The sequence below is a fragment of the Anomaloglossus baeobatrachus genome, chromosome 3 (assembly GCF_048569485.1).
Source record: "Anomaloglossus baeobatrachus isolate aAnoBae1 chromosome 3, aAnoBae1.hap1, whole genome shotgun sequence".
NCBI lineage: Eukaryota > Metazoa > Chordata > Amphibia > Anura > Aromobatidae > Anomaloglossus > Anomaloglossus baeobatrachus.
Window position 1 is genome coordinate 694927582 of NC_134355.1, and position 19037 is coordinate 694946618.

General features: G+C 58.5%; 1 protein-coding gene across 1 annotated transcript in view; it reads left to right on the forward strand.

The window, feature by feature from the left end:
* Positions 1-690: 690 nt before the first annotated feature.
* TMEM214 (transmembrane protein 214) overlaps positions 691-19037 on the forward strand; it is a 37377-nt gene continuing 19030 nt past the window's right edge. Inside the window, exons 1-14 of the mRNA XM_075341342.1 lie at positions 691-903; positions 1252-1402; positions 1507-1641; positions 3766-3848; positions 6117-6222; positions 6503-6584; positions 7521-7622; positions 7833-7974; positions 8066-8157; positions 13309-13357; positions 13576-13686; positions 14361-14478; positions 14643-14739; positions 15348-15516. Of these exons, the coding sequence (XP_075197457.1) occupies positions 727-903; positions 1252-1402; positions 1507-1641; positions 3766-3848; positions 6117-6222; positions 6503-6584; positions 7521-7622; positions 7833-7974; positions 8066-8157; positions 13309-13357; positions 13576-13686; positions 14361-14478; positions 14643-14739; positions 15348-15516 (1614 nt within the window). The 5' untranslated portion in view covers positions 691-726. The remainder of the gene's footprint in view (positions 904-1251; positions 1403-1506; positions 1642-3765; positions 3849-6116; positions 6223-6502; positions 6585-7520; positions 7623-7832; positions 7975-8065; positions 8158-13308; positions 13358-13575; positions 13687-14360; positions 14479-14642; positions 14740-15347; positions 15517-19037) is intronic.

Below are 19037 nucleotides of genomic sequence, written 5' to 3' on the forward strand. Positions count from 1 at the left end.
TGCTGGGTGATGGGGTTGGGTGGGGTGGGGCGCCCTCTGCTGGGTGATGGGGTTGGGTGGGGTGGGGCGCCCTCTGCTGGGTGATGGGGTTGGGTGGGGTGGGGCGCCCTCTGCTGGGTGATGGGGTTGGGTGGGGTGGGGCGCCCTCTGCTGGGTGATGGGGTTGGGTGGGGTGGGGCGCCCTCTGCTGGGTGATGGGGTTGGGTGGGGTGGGACGCCCTCTGCTGGGTGATGGGGTTGGGTGGGGTGGGACGCCCTCTGCTGGGTGATGGGGTTGGGTGGGGTGGGACGCCCTCTGCTGGGTGATGGGGTTGGGTGGGGTGGGACGCCCTCTGCTGGGTGATGGGGTTGGGTGGGGTGGGACGCCCTCTGCTGGGTGATGGGGTTGGGTGGGGTGGGACGCCCTCTGCTGGGTGATGGGGTTGGGTGGGGTGGGACGCCCTCTGCTGGGTGATGGGGTTGGGTGGGGTGGGACGCCCTCTGCTGGGTGATGGGGTTGGGTGGGGTGGGACGCCCTCTGCTGGATGTGGTTGGCCGCCGTCCCCCGCTGACTCCTCGCACACTTTCCCCCTTGCACAATGTGTTCTCCTGGCCACCGTCCTCGGCGCTGACCTCTCCTCTCGTCTCCTCAGTTCCCATCCGGCCGTCCTCGGTGCTGACCTCTCCTCTCGTCTCCTCTCCTCAGTTCCCATCCGGCCGTCGCTCTATGAACAAGGATTCGAGAAGATGATGAAGAAGGAACAGAACAAGGAGCAGAACAAGGAGCAGGTTCCTCCGCGCAGCACCGCCGAGCCCCAGAAGAAGCCGCCGAGCGCCGGCAAGAGCTCCAAGAAGACGTCTCCTGGGGGCAGCACCTCCACAGCTCCGAGGAAGCGAGCCACACTGGAGGAGGCGCTGCGGGCGGTGAGGGACCACACAGGGCGAGCTGCACTCACCTCCAGAGCTGCAGTCATTATTCCGCTGTTACATCGTGTCTTATCCTCCAGTCACCTCTAGAGCTGCACTCACTCGTTTGCTGTTACAGTGTGTCTTATCCTCCAGAGCTGCACTCGCTCTTCTGCTGTTAAGTCAGGTTTTATCCTGCAGAGCTGCAGTACAGTATGGGGTTGGTTCTGTGATGATACACAGCTGAGTGCGGTGCATTGTGGGAGCCTCAGAGCTGGCAGAGTTATGAGCGCTGCTCTGGATGTGTCCCCGGTGGTCTGTGCCCGCGGGCGGCCGCTGTGACGCGCTGTGTTGCTCTCTTTTCAGCTGGACCTGGCGGAGCTTCAGAGGGAGATGGAGAAGAGTCAGAGCATGTTTCCTGAGAACCCGCAGATCTGGGTGAAGGACCTGGTGGGCTACCTGAACGACAAGCTGCAGACCCCCAAGAACGAGGCGGTGCCGAGCCAGCAGTCTCACGGTCAGTCATGTGATCGGTGGCGCTCAGTGCCGACCCCTCCGCTGTGAGTCTGGGGCGCCTCCCGGTGGTCGCACAGCATTTACGGTGTCGTCCTCTCCTCGCAGATTACCCGTACTGCCTGATGAGTAAGGAGCTGCGGGGCATCGTGCGCTCGCTGCTGCTGAAGGCCTCCTCCGAGCTGGAGATGTTCCTGGACTACTGCATATTCGCCATGCTGCAGGAGGTGGACAAGCCCGCAGGTGACCCCCCGCTACCCGGCTGCGGGACTACTGCTGTGCTGAGGGGGCCTGGCGTTGTGAGCGGGCGGTGCGGTGTGGCTGAGGGGGGACCCCGGTGTTGTGAGGGTGCGATGTGGCTGAGGGGGGACCTCGGTGTTGTGAGGGTGCGATGTGGCTGAGGGGGGGCCCCGGCGTTGTGAGGGGACGGTGCGGTGTGGCTGAGTGGGGGCCCCGGCGTTGTGAGGGGACGGTGCGGTGTGGCTGAGGGGGGGCCCGGATGTTATGAGCGGGCGGTGCGGTGTGGCTGAGGGGGGCCCGGATGTTGTGAGCGGACGGTGCGGTGTGGCTGAGGGGGGCCCGGATGTTGTGAGCCGGCGGTGCGGTGTGGCTGAGGGGGGCCCGGATGTTGTGAGCCGGCGGTGCGGTGTGGCTGAGGGGGGCCTGGATGTTGTGAGCGGGCGGTGCGGTGTGGCTGAGGGGGGCCCGGATGTTGTGAGCGGGCGGTGCGGTGTGGCTGAGGGGGGGCCTCGGCGTTGTGAGCGGGCGGAGAGGTGTGGCTGAGGGGGGCCTGGATGTTGTGAGCGAGAGGTGTGGCTGAGGGGGGCCTGGATGTTGTGAGCGGGCGGTGCGGTGTGGCTGAGGGGGGCCTGGATGTTGTGAGCGGGCGGTGCGGTGTGGCTGAGGGGGGCCTCGGCGTTGTGAGCGGGCGGTGCGGTGTAGCTGAGGGGGGCCTGGATGTTGTGAGCGGGCGGTGCGGTGTAGCTGATGGGGGGCCTCGGCGTTGTGAGCGGGCGGTGCGGTGTAGCTGAGGGGGGCCTGGATGTTGTGAGCGGGCGGTGCGGTGTAGCTGAGGGGGGGCCTCGGCGTTGTGAGCGGGCGGTGCGGTGTAGCTGAGGGGGGCCTGGATGTTGTGAGCGGGCGGTGCGGTGTGGCTCAGGGGGGCCTGGATGTTGTGAGCGGGCGGTGCGGTGTAGCTGAGGGGGGGCCTCGGCGTTGTGAGCGGGCGGTGCGGTGTAGCTGAGGGGGGCCTGGATGTTGTGAGCGGGCGGTGCGGTGTAGCTGAGGGGGGGCCTCGTCGTTGTGAGCGGGCGGAGAGGTGTGGCTGAGGGGGGCCTGGATGTTGTGGGCGGTGCGGTGTGGCTGAGGGGGGCCTGGATGTTGTGAGCGGGCTGTGCGGTGTGGCTGAGGGGGGCCTGGATGTTGTGAGCGGGCGGTGCGGTGTGGCTGAGGGGGGCCCGGATGTTGTGAGCGGGCGGTGCGGTGTGGCTGAGGGGGGGCCTCGGCGTTGTGAGCGGGCGGTGCGGTGTGGCTGAGGGGGGGCCTGGATGTTGTGAGCGGGCGGTGCGGTGTGGCTGAGGGGGGGCCTCGGCGTTGTGAGCGGGCGGAGAGGTGTGGCTGAGGGGGGCCTGGATGTTGTGAGCGGGCAGTGCGGTGTGGCTGAGGGGGGCCTGGATGTTGTGAGCGGGCGGTGCGGTGTGGCTGAGGGGGGCCTCGGCGTTGTGAGCGGGCGGTGCGGTGTAGCTGAGGGGGGCCTGGATGTTGTGAGCGGGCGGTGCGGTGTAGCTGATGGGGGGCCTCGGCGTTGTGAGCGGGCGGTGCGGTGTAGCTGAGGGGGGCCTGGATGTTGTGAGCGGGCGGTGCGGTGTAGCTGAGGGGGGCCTCTGCGTTGTGAGCGGGCGGTGCGGTGTAGCTGAGGGGGGCCTGGATGTTGTGAGCGGGCGGTGCGGTGTGGCTGAGGGGGGCCTGGATGTTGTGAGCGGGCGGTGCGGTGTAGCTGAGGGGGGGCCTCGGCGTTGTGAGCGGGCGGTGCGGTGTAGCTGAGGGGGGCCTGGATGTTGTGAGCGGGCGGTGCGGTGTGGCTGAGGGGGGCCTGGATGTTGTGAGCGGGCGGTGCGGTGTAGCTGAGGGGGGGCCTCGGCGTTGTGAGCGGGCGGTGCGGTGTAGCTGAGGGGGGCCTGGATGTTGTGAGCGGGCGGTGCGGTGTAGCTGAGGGGGGGCCTCGTCGTTGTGAGCGGGCGGGGAGGTGTGGCTGAGGGGGGCCTGGATGTTGTGAGCGGGCGGTGCGGTGTAGCGGAGGGTGCCCCGGCGTTGTGAGCGGGCGGTGGTCACAGTTTGTGTGATTTATCCGCTTTCTCTCGCACACAGGGGAGTCCGTCCACGGCTACCGGATCTGTATCCAGGCCATTCTACTGGACAAGCCCAAAACCGTAACCGTTAACCTAAAGAAGGTGAGTGCGGAGCAGCGCTCGGGGTCTGCTCCGGGGGGGACTGTTATGATCTCACATTAGAGGGATTTTCTCAGGTAAATGGGAACATTAACCCTTTCACGACCGGCCGATTTTTCGCTTTCCGTTTTTTTTTTTCGCCATTCTTTTTCTGAGAGACGTAACTTTTTTATTTTTCAGTCAATATGGTCATGTGAGGGCTCATTTTTTGCGGAACGAGCTGTACTTTTAAATGAAACCATCAGTTTTACCATATTGTGTACTAGAAAATGGCAAAAAAATTCCAAATGCTGAAAAATTGCAAAAAAAGTGCGATAGCACTATGGTTTTTGAGATATTTTATTCACTGTGTTCACTATATGGTAAAACTGATGTGTGGGTGTGATGCCTCAGGTCAGTGCGAGTTCGTAGACACCAAACATGTATAGGTTTACTTTTATATAAGGGGTTAAAAAAAAATCGGAAGTTTGTCCGAAAAAAGTGGCGCACGTTTTACGCCATATTCCGTGACCCGTAGCGTTCTCATTTTTCGGGATCTTAGGCTCAATGACGGCTTATTTTTTGCGTCTCGAGCTGACGTTTTTAACGGTACCATTTTTGCGCAGATGCTACGTTTTGATCGCCTCTTATTGCATTTTGCGCAAAAGTTGTGGCGACAAAAAAACGTCGTTTTGGCGTTTGGAATTTTTTTGCCGCTACGCCGTTTACTGATCAGATTAATTGATTTTATATTTTGATAGATCGGGCGTTTCTGAACGCGGCGATACCAAATGTGTGTATATTTTTTATTTTTTTAACCCTTTAATTTTTAATGGGGCGAATGGGGGGTGATTTGAACTTTTAGGTTTTTTTGTTTTTTTTTAATTTTTTAAAACTTTTTTTTTTACTTTTTTTTTTTATTTTACTAGTCCCCCTAGGGGGCTATTGCGATCAGCATTCCGATCGCTCTGCAGTATCTGCTGATCACAGCTGGAAGGCTGTAAACAGCAGATACGCTGTCTTTCTCTTTTGCTGTGCCCCGGGCACAGCGAAAGTGAAACCAATTCATGTGTAGTACAGGAGTCATCACATGACCCTGTACTACCATGACAACTATCGGGAGTCACGTGATCGCGTCACGTGACTTCCGGTTTCGGCGGTAAGTAAAACTTTACCGCGATTGCGCTTATAATGGCGCTGTCATGTATTGACAGCGCCATTATAAGGGGTTAATCGGCACGAGCAGATAACGATTCTGCTCGTGCCTAGCAGGCACACATCTCAGCTGTGAAAATCAGCTGAGATGTGTGCCGATCGCGGCATGCTGCCGCCGGAGGACCGCGGGCAGTAAGATTATGTCCTTTAGGACGTAATTTTACGGCCCGCGGTCGTTAAGGGGTTAAAGGGAACCTGTCACCAGAATTTTCGCTATTAAACTATAAGACCCCCCTTCTGCGGCTCCGGGGCTGCGTTCTATGAAGGTTCCTCTTGCTTCTGGCCCCTTTCACATCTAAATAGACACTTTATAAAATATTACCTGTTGCTATGGTAATGAGCTTTGCTGGCCCCGGGGGCGGGCTGTTTCTTGTCCCTCCCCCCCTCCCACCGCTGTTCGCCGTCCCCCAGTGTTCATTTACATAGATGAGGCCGCCGCCCTCATATTCCGCCGTGCTCCGGAAACTCGCGCATGCGCAGTGCCACTATTGCGGGACCGAGCACTGTTTTCAAATCGCGAGCGCCGGTGAGGTTATTGCGCAGGCGCGAGATTATGGGCGGGTACTTGGATGATGCTGGTGATGACATTCACAGCGCCGCCCATAATCTCGCGCCTGCGCAATAACCTCACCGGCGCTCGCGATTTGAAAACAGTGCTTGGTCCCGCAATAGTGCCACTGCATATGCGCGAGTTTCCGGAGCACCGCGGAATATGAGTGCGGCGGCCTCATCTATGTAAATGAACACTGGGGGACGGCGAACAGCGGCAGGAAGGGGAGGGGGATACAAACGGCCCACCCCCGGGGCCAGCAATCCTCATTACCATAGCAAAAGGTAAGATTTTATAAAGTGTCTGTTTAGGTGTGAAAGGGGCCAGAAGCAAGAGGAACCTTTCTAGAACACAGCCCCGGAGCCGCAGAAGGGGGTCCCTTAGTTTCATAGTGAACATTCTAGTGACCGGTTCCCTTTAACTCTTTACATCCGGAGCTGCAGTACCAGACGTGGCCTATGTACAGGGGTGGCGCGGTCTCTGAGCTGAGGATTTCATTTGTCTGCACTTCTACCTTCTCTTTTCAGTACCTGGAGATGCTGCGGGGTCAGCAGAACCGGCCGGCGCGGTGCCTCGCCTTGATGTGGGCTGTGGGACAGGCAGGGTACGCGGATCTAACGGAGGGACTGAAAGGTGCGTGCACAGAGCGGGACAGGGGGGCAGCAGGGAGGGGGGGTCGCAGAGCTGGGGGCAGCAGGGAGGGGGGGTCGATGGGTTGGGGCAGCAGGGAGTAGGGCTGTGTGTGAGGGGGGAAGCAAGGGCAGCAGGGAGCGGAGTTGGGGGGAGCAATTGGGTGCAGTGCTTGGGGGTGGTCAGAAGGGAGTAGCACTGTGATAGGTGGAGCAGGGCTGGGGTGCAGGACGTCGCCTGCTGCCTGGCACTCGGATCACGCTCTTTCTCCTCCCTCTTGCAGTGTGGCTCGGCTTCATGCTGCCCGTCCTCGGGATCAAGACACTCTCGCCCTACGCCATATCCTACCTGGACCGGCTGCTGCTGTGAGTGACGCCATCTGCTGGGGGGATCAGGGCATGGTGGGAGTTTTAATCTCCCAGTTTTCTGTCCGCTTATCTATAGCTGTGGTGACTGGCCCGCGGCGCGCTGTGCTGTGGTGGCTCGCCCGCGGCGCGCTGTGCTGTGGTGACTGGCCCGCGGCGCGCTGTGCTGTGGTGACTGGCCCGCGGCGCGCTGTGCTGTGGTGACTGGCCCGCGGCGCGCTGTGCTGTGGTGACTGGCCCGCGGTGCGCTGTGCTGTGGTGACTGGCCCGCGGCGCGCTGTGCTGTGGTGACTGGCCCGCGGCGCGCTGTGCTGTGGTGACTGGCCCGCGGCGCGCTGTGCTGTGGTGACTGGCCCGCGGCGCGCTGTGCTGTGGTGACTGGCCCGCGGCGCGCTGTGCTGTGGTGACTGGCCCGCGGCGCGCTGTGCTGTGGTGACTGGCCCGCGGCGCGCTGTGCTGTGGTGGCTCGCCCGCGGCGCGCTGTGCTGTGGTGGCTGGCGCGCTGTGCTGTGGTGGCTCGCCCGCGGCGCGCTGTGCTGTGGTGGCTCGCCCGCGGCGCGCTGTGCTGTGGTGGCTCGCCCGCGGCGCGCTGTGCTGTGGTGGCTCGCCCGCGGCGCGCTGTGCTGTGGTGACTGGCCCGCGGCGCGCTGTGCTGTGGTGGCTGGCCCGCGGCGCGCTGTGCTGTGGTGGCTGGCCCGCGGCGCGCTGTGCTGTGGTGGCTGGCCCGCGGCGCGCTGTGCTGTGGTGGCTGGCCCGCGGCGCGCTGTGCTGTGGTGGCTGGCCCGCGGCGCGCTGTGCTGTGGTGGCTGGCCCGCGGCGCGCTGTGCTGTGGTGACTGGCCCGCGGCGCGCTGTGCTGTGGTGACTGGCCCGCGGCGCGCTTTGCTGTGGTGACTGGCCCGCGGCGCGCTGTGATGACTTGCGTGTCTGCCCACAGATTGCACTCTAATCTCACCAAGGGGTTCGGGATGATTGGGCCTAAGGATTTCTTCCCGCTTCTGGACTTCGCGTTCATGCCAAACAACTCGCTGTCCGCCAGGTATGAGGGGTGTACAGGACCGAGGCTGCGGGGGATGGGGCAGCACCACAGCTCCATGAATGCCCTGCAGATGACTGTGAATTGTAAATGCAGCTTTGTGTGTGACTGGAGCATATAAAGTGAAAATCTCATGATTAGAAGCTGCAGGGGGTGGGAGGGAGGTCCCGTGGGGGCAGGGTCCCGTTCTCCTCACACCCCATTATATTACAGCCAGCAGGAGCAGCTCCGGGACCTGTACCCCCGGCTGAAGGTGCTGGCCTTCGGAGCGGCCCCCGAGAGCACGCTGCACACGTATTTCCCGTCCTTCTTGTCCAGAGCCACCCCGAACTGCCCCGATGTTATGAAGAAAGAGGTACGTGTCCTGAAGCAGCAGCGTGCACATACCGGCGAGTGCAGCGGAGCGCGAGCGCAGCAGTGACGGGCCGCTCCTCTTTATTTTCCAGCTTCTCCAGAGCCTGCATGAATGTCTGAACTTGGACCCGCTCAGCTTCAGTGTGTGGCGGCAGCTGTACACCAAGCACCTGTCACAGTCCAGGTGAGCGTCCGGTCACCGTACAGGTCACTGCTCCACCATGTATAGACCTGTCCATTCTAGAGTTGATCCTCAGCCCCGGTTCACTGCTCTGTAGAGACCTGTTCATTCTACATCTGGTCTTCGGCCCCAGATCACTAATCCCTCAGTTCTAGATCTGATCCTCGGCCCCGGGTCACAGCTCCGCTCTGTAGAACCCTGTGCAATCTAGATCTTGTCCTTAGAACCAGGTCACCGGTCCACCCTGTGGAAACCGGTCCATTCTATATCTGATCCTCGGCCCTGGGTCACAGCTTCTTTCTGTAGAGACATGTCCATTCTAGAACTGGTCCTCTGCCCCGGGTCACTGTTCCACCCTGTAGAGACGTGTCCATTCTAGATCTGATCTTCAGCCCCACATAACTAGTTCATCCCATAGAGACCTGTCCATTGTAGATCTGTTCCTCAACCTGGGTCACTGCTCCACCATGTACAGATCATTCCATTCTAAATCTGATCCTCAGCCCGGGTCACTGCTCCTCCCTGTATAGACCTGTCCATTCTAGATCTGATCTTCTTCCCTGGGTCACATCTGCGCACTTGTCCATTCTAGATCTGGTCCTCAGCCCCGGGTCACTGGTCCATCCCATAGAGACCTGTCTGTTTTGGATCTGATCCTAATTTGTGGGTCACACCTCTGCCCTGTAGAGACCTGTCCATTCTAGATCTGCTCGTCATCCCCAGGTCACTGATCTGCTCTGTGGAGACCTGTCTGCTCTAGATCTGCTCCTCATCCCTGGGTCACTGATCTGCTCTGTGGAGACCTGTCTGCTCTAGATCTGCTCCTCAGCCCCAGGTTACTGATCTGCTCTGTGGAGACCTGTCTGCTGTAGATCTGCTCCTCAGCCCTGGGTCACTGATGTGCTCTGTGGAGACCTGTCTACTCTAGATCTGCTCCTGAGCCCCGGGTCACTGATCTGCTCGGTGGAGACCTGTCTGCTCTAGATCTGCTCCTCAGCCCTGGGTCACTGATCTGCTCTGTGGAGACCTGTCTGCTCTAGATCTGCTCCTCAGCCCTGGGTCACTGATGTGCTCTGTGGAGACCTGTCTGCTCTAGATCTGCTCCTCATCCCTGGGTCACTGATGTGCTCTGTGGAGACCTGTCTGCTCTAGATCTGCTCCTCAGCCCTGGGTCACTGATCTGCTCTGTGGAGACCTGTCTGCTCTAGATCTGCTCCTCAGCCCCGGGTCACTGATCTGCTCAGTGGAGACCTGTCTGCTGTAGATCTGCTCCTCAGCCCTGGGTCACTGATGTGCTCTGTGGAGACCTGTCTGCTCTAGATCTGCTCCTCAGCCCCGGGTCACTGATCTACTCGGTGGAGACCTGTCTGCTCTAGATCTGCTCCTCAGCCCTGGGTCACTGATCTGCTCCTCAGCCCTGGGTCACTGATCTGCTCCTCAGCCCTGGGTCACTGATCTGCTCCTCAGCCCTGGGTCACTGATCTGCTCCTCAGCCCTGGGTCACTGATCTGCTCCTCAGCCCTGGGTCACTGATCTGCTCCTCAGCCCCGGGTCACTGATCTGCTCTGTGGAGACCTGTCTGCTCTAGATCTGCTCCTCATCCCTGGGTCACTGATCTGCTCTGTGGAGACCTGTCTGCTCTAGATCTGCTCCTCATCCCTGGGTGACTGATCTGCTCTGTGGAGACCTGTCTGCTCTAGATCTGCTCCTCAGCCCCGGGTTACTGATCTGCTCGGTGGAGACCTGTCTGCTCTAGATCTGCTCCTCAGCCCCGGGTCACTGATCTGCTCTGTGGAGACCTGTCTGCTCTAGATCTGCTCCTCAGCCCCGGGTTACTGATCTGCTCGGTGGAGACCTGTCTGCTGTAGATCTGCTCCTCAGCCCCGGGTCACTGATCTGCTCTGTGGAGACCTGTCTGCTCTAGATCTGCTCCTCAGCCCCGGGTCACTGATCTGCTCGGTGGAGACCTGTCTGCTGTAGATCTGCTCCTCAGCCCCGGGTTACTGATCTGCTCGGTGGAGACCTGTCTGCTCTAGATCTGCTCCTCAGCCCCGGGTCACTGATGTGCTCGGTGGAGACCTGTCTGCTCTAGATCTGCTCCTCAGCCCCGGGTTACTGATCTGGTCTGTGGAGACCTGTCTGCTCTAGATCTGCTCCTCAGCCCCAGGTCACTGATCTGCTCTGCGGAGACCTGTCTGCTCTAGATCTGCTCCTCATCCCTGGGTCACTGATCTGCTCTGTGGAGACCTGTCTGCTCTAGATTTGCTCCTCATCCCTGGGTCACTGATGTGCTCTGTGGAGACCTGTCTGCTCTAGATCTGCTCCTCAGCCCCGGGTCACTGATCTGGTCTGTGGAGACCTGTCTGCTCTAGATCTGCTCCTCAGCCCTGAGTCACTGATCTGCTCTGTAGAGACCTGTCCGTCCTAGATCTGCTCCTCAGCCTTTTGTCACTGATCTGCTCAGTGGAGACCTGTCTGCTGTAGATCTGCTCCTCAGCCCCGGGTCACTGATCTGCTCTGTGGAGACCTGTCTGCTCTAGATCTGCTCCTCAGCCCCGGGTCACTGATCTGCTCGGTGGAGACCTGTCTGCTGTAGATCTGCTCCTCAGCCCCGGGTCACTAATCTGCTCGGTGGAGACCTGTCTGCTCTAGATCTGCTCCTCAGCCCCGGGTCACTGATCTGCTCTGTGGAGACCTGTCTGCTCTAGATCTGCTCCTCAGCCCCGGGTCACTGATCTGCTCGGTGGAGACCTGTCTGCTGTAGATCTGCTCCTCAGCCCCGGGTCACTGATCTGCTCGGTGGAGACCTGTCTGCTCTAGATCTGCTCCTCAGCCCCGGGTCACTGATCTGCTCGGTGGAGACCTGTCTGCTCTAGATCTGCTCCTCAGCCCCGGGTCACTGATCTGCTCAGTGGAGACCTGTCTGCTCTAGATCTGCTCCTCATCCCTGGGTCACTGATTTGCTCTGTGGAGACCTGTCTGCTCTAGATCTGCTCCTCATCCCTGGGTCACTGATCTGGTCTGTGGAGACCTATCTGCTCTAGATCTGCTCCTCAGCCCCGGGTCACTGATCTACTCGGTGGAGACCTGTCTGCTCTAGATCTGCTCCTCAGCCCCGGGTCACTGATCTGGTCTGTGGAGACCTGTCTGCTCTAGATCTGCTCCTCATCCCTGGGTGACTGATCTGCTCTGTGGAGACCTGTCTGCTGTAGATCTGCTCCTCAGCCCTGGGTCACTGATCTGCTCTGTGGAGACCTGTCTGCTCTAGATCTGCTCCTCAGCCCTGGGTCACTGATCTGCTCCTCAGCCCTGGGTCTCTGATCTGCTCCTCAGCCCCGGGTCACTGATCTGCTCTGTGGAGACCTGTCTGCTCTAGATCTGCTCCTCATCCCTGGGTCACTGATCTGCTCTGTGGAGACCTGTCTGCTCTAGATCTGCTCCTCAGCCCCGGGTTACTGATCTGCTCGGTGGAGACCTGTCTGCTCTAGATCTGCTCCTCAGCCCCGGGTCACTGATCTGCTCTGTGGAGACCTGTCTGCTCTAGATATGCTCCTCAGCCCCGGGTCACTGATCTGCTCGGTGGAGACCTGTCTGCTGTAGATCTGCTCCTCAGCCCCGGGTCACTGATCTGCTCTGTGGAGACCTGTCTGCTGTAGATCTGCTCCTCATCCCTGGGTCACTGATCTGCTCTGTGGAGACCTGTCTGCTGTAGATCTGCTCCTCAGCCCCGGGTTACTGATCTGCTCGGTGGAGACCTGTCTGCTCTAGATCTGCTCCTCAGCCCTGGGTCACTGATCTGCTCTGTGGAGACCTGTCTGCTGTAGATCTGCTCCTCAGCCCCGGGTTACTGATCTGCTCGGTGGAGACCTGTCTGCTCTAGATCTGCTTTTCAGCCCCGGGTCACTGATCTGCTCTGTGGAGACCTGTCTGCTGTAGATCTGCTCCTCAGCCCCGGGTCACTGATCTGCTCGGTGGAGACCTGTCCGTCCTAGATCTGCTCCTCATCCCTGGGTCACTGATCTGCTCGGTGGAGACCTGTCCGTCCTAGATCTGCTCCTCAGCCCCGGGTTACTGATCTGCTCGGTGGAGACCTGTCTGCTCTAGATCTGCTCCTCAGCCCCGGGTCACTGATCTGCTCGGTGGAGACCTGTCTGCTCTAGATCTGCTCCTCAGCCCCGGGTTACTGATCTGGTCTGTGGAGACCTGTCTGCTCTAGATCTGCTCCTCAGCCCCGGGTCACTGATCTGCTCTGTGGAGACCTGTCTGCTCTAGATCTGCTCCTCATCCCTGGGTCACTGATTTGCTCTGTAGAGACCTGTCTGCTCTAGATCTGCTCCTCAGCCCCGGGTCACTGATCTGGTCTGTGGAGACCTGTCTGCTCTAGATCTGCTCCTCAGCCCTGAGTCACTGATCTGCTCTGTAGAGACCTGTCCGTCCTAGATCTGCTCCTCAGCCCTTTGTCACTGATCTGCTCAGTGGAGACCTGTCTGCTGTACATCTGCTCCTCAGCCCCGGGTCACTGATCTGCTCTGTGGAGACCTGTCTGCTGTAGATCTGCTCCTCATCCCTGGGTCACTGATCTGCTCTGTGGAGACCTGTCTGCTGTAGATCTGCTCCTCAGCCCCGGGTCACTGATCTGCTCTGTGGAGACCTGTCTGCTGTAGATCTGCTCCTCAGCCCCGGGTCACTGATCTGCTCTGTGGAGACCTGTCTGCTCTAGATCTGCTCCTCAGCCCCGGGTCACTGATCTGCTCTGTGGAGACCTGTCTGCTGTAGATCTGCTCCTCAGCCCCGGGTCACTGATCTGCTCTGTGGAGACCTGTCTGCTGTAGATCTGCTCCTCAGCCCCGGGTCACTGATCTGCTCGGTGGAGACCTGTCTGCTCTAGATCTGCTCCTCAGCCCCGGGTCACTGATCTGCTCTGTGGAGACCTGTCTGCTGTAGATCTGCTCCTCAGCCCCGGGTCACTGATCTGCTCGGTGGAGACCTGTCTGCTCTAGATCTGCTTTTCAGCCCCGGGTCACTGATCTGGTCTGTGGTGCCTATTTTCGGAGCATGGAGTATAGGACTCCAGACCTGCAGATATAGGGGATCTACCTCCTGCTTCTTGGTATCGGATTGTCTCACCGCGGTCTCCGCCGTCTTGTTTTTCAGCTTACTACTGCAGCACATGGTGAAATCCTGGGACACGACCTCTAAACCGGTGAGTACCCCCCCACCCCCGTCCGGGGCTCCTGTGTATTCATCCCCCCGGCTCAGGGCTGATATCAGAATGTCCTGATGGCGGTTTACACCTAATAAAGGGGTGCGTCATTCTGAGCCGTATGCGGGGTGTCCACAGCCCCTGCACTGGGGGTACAAGACCCTGCAATGAGGAAGCGCTGCCCCAAACACCCTCCAACCGCTCACTTATTCTTACAGATGAAGAAATCTGTGATGGAGACGGTGCAGTCCTTCTGTGTGACCAACGAAGAGTTCTCCAAAAAATCACCACACTCAAAGGAGCTGGAGCTGTGCGACTCTGCCTGTCAGGTGAGGGGCACTGTGTACATTGCCTCCTGTATTATACTCTAGAGCTGCACTCACTATTCTGCTGGTGTAGTCACTGTGTACATACATTACTGATCCTGAGTTACCTCCTGTATTATACTCCAGAGCTGCACTCACTATTCTGCTGGTGCAGTCACTGTGTACATACATTACATTACATATCCTGAGTTACCTCCTGTATTATACTCCAGAGCTGCACTCACTATTCTGCTGGGGCAGTCACTGTGTACATACATTACATTACTGATCCTGAGTTACCTCCTGTATTATACTCCAGAGCTGCACTCACTATTCTGCTGGTGTAGTCACTGTGTACATACATTACTGATCCTGAGTTACCTCCTGTATTATACTCCAGAGCTGCACTCACTATTCTGCTGGTGCAGTCACTGTGTACATACATTACATTACTGATCCCGATTACCTCCTGTATTATACTCCAGAGCTGCACTCACTATTCTGCTGGTGTAGTCACTGTGTACATACATTACATTACTGATCCTGAGTTACCTCCTGTATTATATTCCAGAGCTGCACTCACTATGCTGCTGGTGCAGTCACTGTGTACATACATTACTGATCCTGAGTTACCTCCTGTATTATACTCCAGAGCTGCACTCACTATTCTGCTGGTTCCTGTCTTGTTGATTCTGCAGTCTCTCCTGAAGATGATGAAGGGCCGTGGGATGCCCTGGTTCCGGATTTTCCTGGTCGCTCTCGTGTTCTCCTCCGGGTTTCTGGTCCATGACGTTCGGACGCACGGCTCGTTCCAAGGTCAGTGATGTTCTGCGGAGACCGATGTTACGGGAGCATTTAATGGAATCTGTTTGGACGGGGTCTGTTGTGTAGACTCGTGGTGCAGATGATAATGTGACGACACTGCAGCTGTGGCGGGTGACATTGGCGCAGCGCTCATTCTTTTCTCTCTCTGCTTTCAGCTTCCACCACGGCCGGCGTGCTGCAGCAGACGGGGCTCCTGAGCCTCTCCCAGCAGGCGTGGGGCTGGGCCTCGCACTTCCTGCTGCATTGTCACAGGTGGGTCCATCCCCTCGGGCGGTGTAAGCGGTGCCGTCACTCCCCCTCGGGCGGTGTGAGCGGTGCCGTCGCTCCCCCTCGGGCGGTGTGAGCGGTGCCGTCGCTCCCCCTCGGGCGGTGTGAGCGGTTCCGTCGCTCCCCCTCGGGCGGTGTGAGCGGTTCCGTCGCTCCCCCTCGGGCGGTGTGAGCGGTTCCGTCGCTCCCCCTCGGGCGGTGTGAGCGGTGCCGTCGCTCCCCCTCGGGCGGTGTGAGCGGTGCCGTCGCTCCCCCTCGGGCGGTGTGAGCGGTGCCGTCGCTCCCCCTCGGGCGGTGTGAGCGGTGCCGTCGCTCCCCCTCGGGCGGTGTGAGCGGTGCCGTCGCTCCCCCTCGGGCAGTGTGAGCGGTGCCGTCGCTCCCCCTCGGGCGGTGTGAGCGGTGCCGTCGCTCCCCCTCGGGCGGTGTTAGCGGTGCCGTCGCTCCCCCTCGGGCGGTGTGAGCGGTGCCGTCGCTCCCCCTCGGGCGGTGTGAGCGGTGCCGTCGCTCCCCCTCGTCGCTCCCCTCGGGCAGTGTGAGCGGTGCCGTCGCTCCTCCGGCCTGATAACCACCTTCCCTCTGACTTCACTCCGCAGCTGGCTGGTGCACAATGTGCCGGTGTACTACTCCCAGGCGGTGGAGGTGCTGGGACCAGTCCTGGAGCTGGTGTGGGAGAAGAGCCGGGACGGAGCCGTACTGGTGGCACAGAAATGCTCCTCACAGCTGGCGCACATGAAGGACAACCTGCCCTGGTTTATAGAATGGGTAAGGCGGTGGCATTGTGTGCAGTGCGGCATTACCAGATAATCAAGGGTTAAAGGGTAACTCCACAGGTCTGATGTGTATGGGGGCATCGGCAGACTGATGATCAGGACAGACGTTAATCACACATGTCTGATTTGGGACCACCGATCACATTGTTCTCCCGGAACAAGCCACCGGCCAACGTGTCAGGTCAACTGTTGTTTTCAAAGAGCGCAAAGCAGCGCTCAGCGGCGAGTCGGCTGACATGGTTGTTGGCCGAACAATCGACCGTAGCATTGTATGGCCCTCTGTTACTCCTCGCAGGGGATAACCGGAGCTTTTCACCATGTGATCCCTCCTCTAATCACTGGCACACGGATACTCTCATATCGGTACGTCTTGGGTGGGTGGTATATAGCAGCTTTTCCTCAGGTTATCGCTCCTCTAATCACTGGCAGCTGGGTACTCTCATGTCGGTATGTCTTGGGTGGGTGGTATATAGGAGCTTTTCCTCATGTGATCCCTCCTCTAGTCACTGGCAGCTGGGTACTCTCATGTCGGTATGTCTTGGGTGGGTGGTATATAGGAGCTTTTCCTCAGGTGATCGCTCCTCTAGTCACTGGCACACGGATACTCTCATGTCGGTATGTCTTGGGTGGGTGGTATATAGGAGCTTTTCCTCAGGTGATCGCTCCTCTAGTCACTGGCACACGGATACTCTCATATCGGTACGTCTTGGGTGGGTGGTATATAGCAGCTTTTCCTCAGGTTATCGCTCCTCTAATCACTGGCAGCTGGGTACTCTCATGTCAGTATGTCTTGGGTGGGCGGTATATAGGAGCTTTTCCTCAGGTGATCCCTCCTCTAGTCACTGGCTGCTGGATCTCATGTCTGTATGTCTTGGGTGGGTGGTATATAGGAGCTTTTCCTCATGTGATCCCTCCTCTAGTCACTGGCACACGGATACTCTCATGTTGGTATGTCTTGGGTGGGTGGTATATAGGAGCTTTTCCTCAGGTGATCCCTCCTCTAGTCACTGGCAGCCGGATACTCTCATGTCGGTATGTCTTGGGTGGGTGGTATATAGGAGCTTTTCCTCAGGTGATCCCTCCTCTAGTCACTGGCAGCCGGATACTCTCATATCGGTACGTCTTGGGTGGGTGGTATATAGGAGCTTTTCCTCAGGTTATCGCTCCTCTAATCACTGGCAGCTGGGTACTCTCATGTCAGTATGTCTTGGGTGGGCGGTATATAGGAGCTTTTCCTCAGGTGATCCCTCCTCTAGTCACTGGCTGCTGGATACTCTCATGTCGGTATGTCTTGGGTGGGTGGTATATAGGAGCTTTTCCTCAGGTGATCGCTCCTCTAGTCACTGGCACACGGATACTCTCATGTCGGTATGTCTTGGGTGGGTGGTATATAGGAGCTTTTCCTCAGGTGATCGCTCCTCTAGTCACTGGCACACGGATACTCTCATATCGGTACGTCTTGGGTGGGTGGTATATAGCAGCTTTTCCTCAGGTTATCGCTCCTCTAATCACTGGCAGCTGGGTACTCTCATGTCAGTATGTCTTGGGTGGGCGGTATATAGGAGCTTTTCCTCAGGTGATCCCTCCTCTAGTCACTGGCTGCTGGATCTCATGTCTGTATGTCTTGGGTGGGTGGTATATAGGAGCTTTTCCTCATGTGATCCCTCCTCTAGTCACTGGCACATGGATACTCTCATGTTGGTATGTCTTGGGTGGGTGGTATATAGGAGCTTTTCCTCAGGTGATCCCTCCTCTAGTCACTGGCAGCCGGATACTCTCATGTCGGTATGTCTTGGGTGGGTGGTATATAGGAGCTTTTCCTCAGGTGATCCCTCCTCTAATCACTGGCAGCTGGGTACTCTCATGTCGGTATGTCTTGGGTGGGTGGTATATAGGAGCTTTTCCTCATGTGATCCCTCCTCTAGTCACTGGCACATGGATACTCTCATGTTGGTATGTCTTGGGTGGGTGGTATATAGGAGCTTTTCCTCAGGTGATCCCTCCTCTAGTCACTGGCAGCCGGATACTCTCATGTCGGTATGTCTTGGGTGGGTGGTATATAGGAGCTTTTCCTCAGGTGATCCCTCCTCTAATCACTGGCAGCCGGATACTCTCATGTCGGTATGTCTTGGGTGGGTGGTATATAGCAGCTTTTCCTCAGGTGATCGCTCCTCTAGTCACTGGCACACGGATACTCTCATGTCAGTATGTCTTGGGTGGGCGGTATATAGGAGCTTTTCCTCAGGTGATCCTTCCTCTAGTCACTGGCTGCTGGATACTCTCATGTCGGTATGTCTTGGGTGGGTGGTATATAGGAGCTTTTCCTCAGGTGATCGCTCCTCTAGTCACTGGCACACGGATACTCTCATGTCGGTATGTCTTGGGTGGGTGGTATATAGGAGCTTTCTTCGGCGCTCCATTGGGAGACCCAGACGATTGGGTGTATAGCTACTGCCTCCGGAGGCCACACAAAGCATTACACTAAAAAGTGTAAGGCCCCTCCCCTTCTGGCTATACACCCCCAGTGGGATCACTGGCTCACCAGTTTTCTGCTTTGTGCGAAGGAGGTCAGACATCCACGCATAGCTCCACTGTTTAGTCAGCAGTAGCTGCTGACTATATCGGATGGAAGAAAAGAGGGCCCATATGAAAGGGCCCCCAGCATGCTCCCTTCTCACCCCGCTTGTGGTTTGTAAGGTTGAGGTACCTATTGCTGGTACGGCGGCTGGAGCCCACATGCTGTTTTCCTTCCACATCCCCCTGAGGGGCTCTGAGGAAGTGGGATCTTACCGGCCCCAAAGCCCTGAGGCCGGGCTCCATCCACAGACCCATTGAACCTGCTGGATACGGAGCTGGGTACCGTTCAGGGACATGGCCCTGCACCATTCAGGTACTCTGTGTCCCCGTACACACAGGCACAGCACACTCCAGACTTGCTGGGTGTGCTAGTGCGCCGGGGACAGTAAAGGGTTACAGTCACTACAGCCTAGCTGAGTGACTTTATGTATGGGGAACTACCGCGCCGGACGCTCCGGGAGCGGCGGCGCGGCTGGGACTTGTAGTGCGCCGGGGACTTAGCGCCGACCGCGCTTTTACGGCGGCGGCGCTTATAAATCCAGTCCCCGGCTTTTGCGGCCTAGCTCCGCTTCGTTCCCGCCCCCACCCTGTCAATCAGGGTAGGGGAGAGACGCTGTACAATCAGCAGCGCCGAGGGCTGGAGCCTTATTTACATGCTCCAGCCCTCTCACTGGACACTGTGGGACGCCGGTTTCCCGCTCTGACTTGGGGGCACGCCCACGGCCCGCCCCTACTCACACGAGCTGGAGAAGGACGCCGGCAGCCATTCCTGCAGTCCGAGCTGAGAGAACGGACTCTGGGCAACCAGGCACAGGACTAGGGCGACCACACACCCGCTTATAGGCGGGCGGTAAGCGGCACCTGAAGTGCTGACCCCACTAAATACCGCAGTTGTCCATTTGTATTTTTATGCTTACACTGCATAGGTCGCTATTT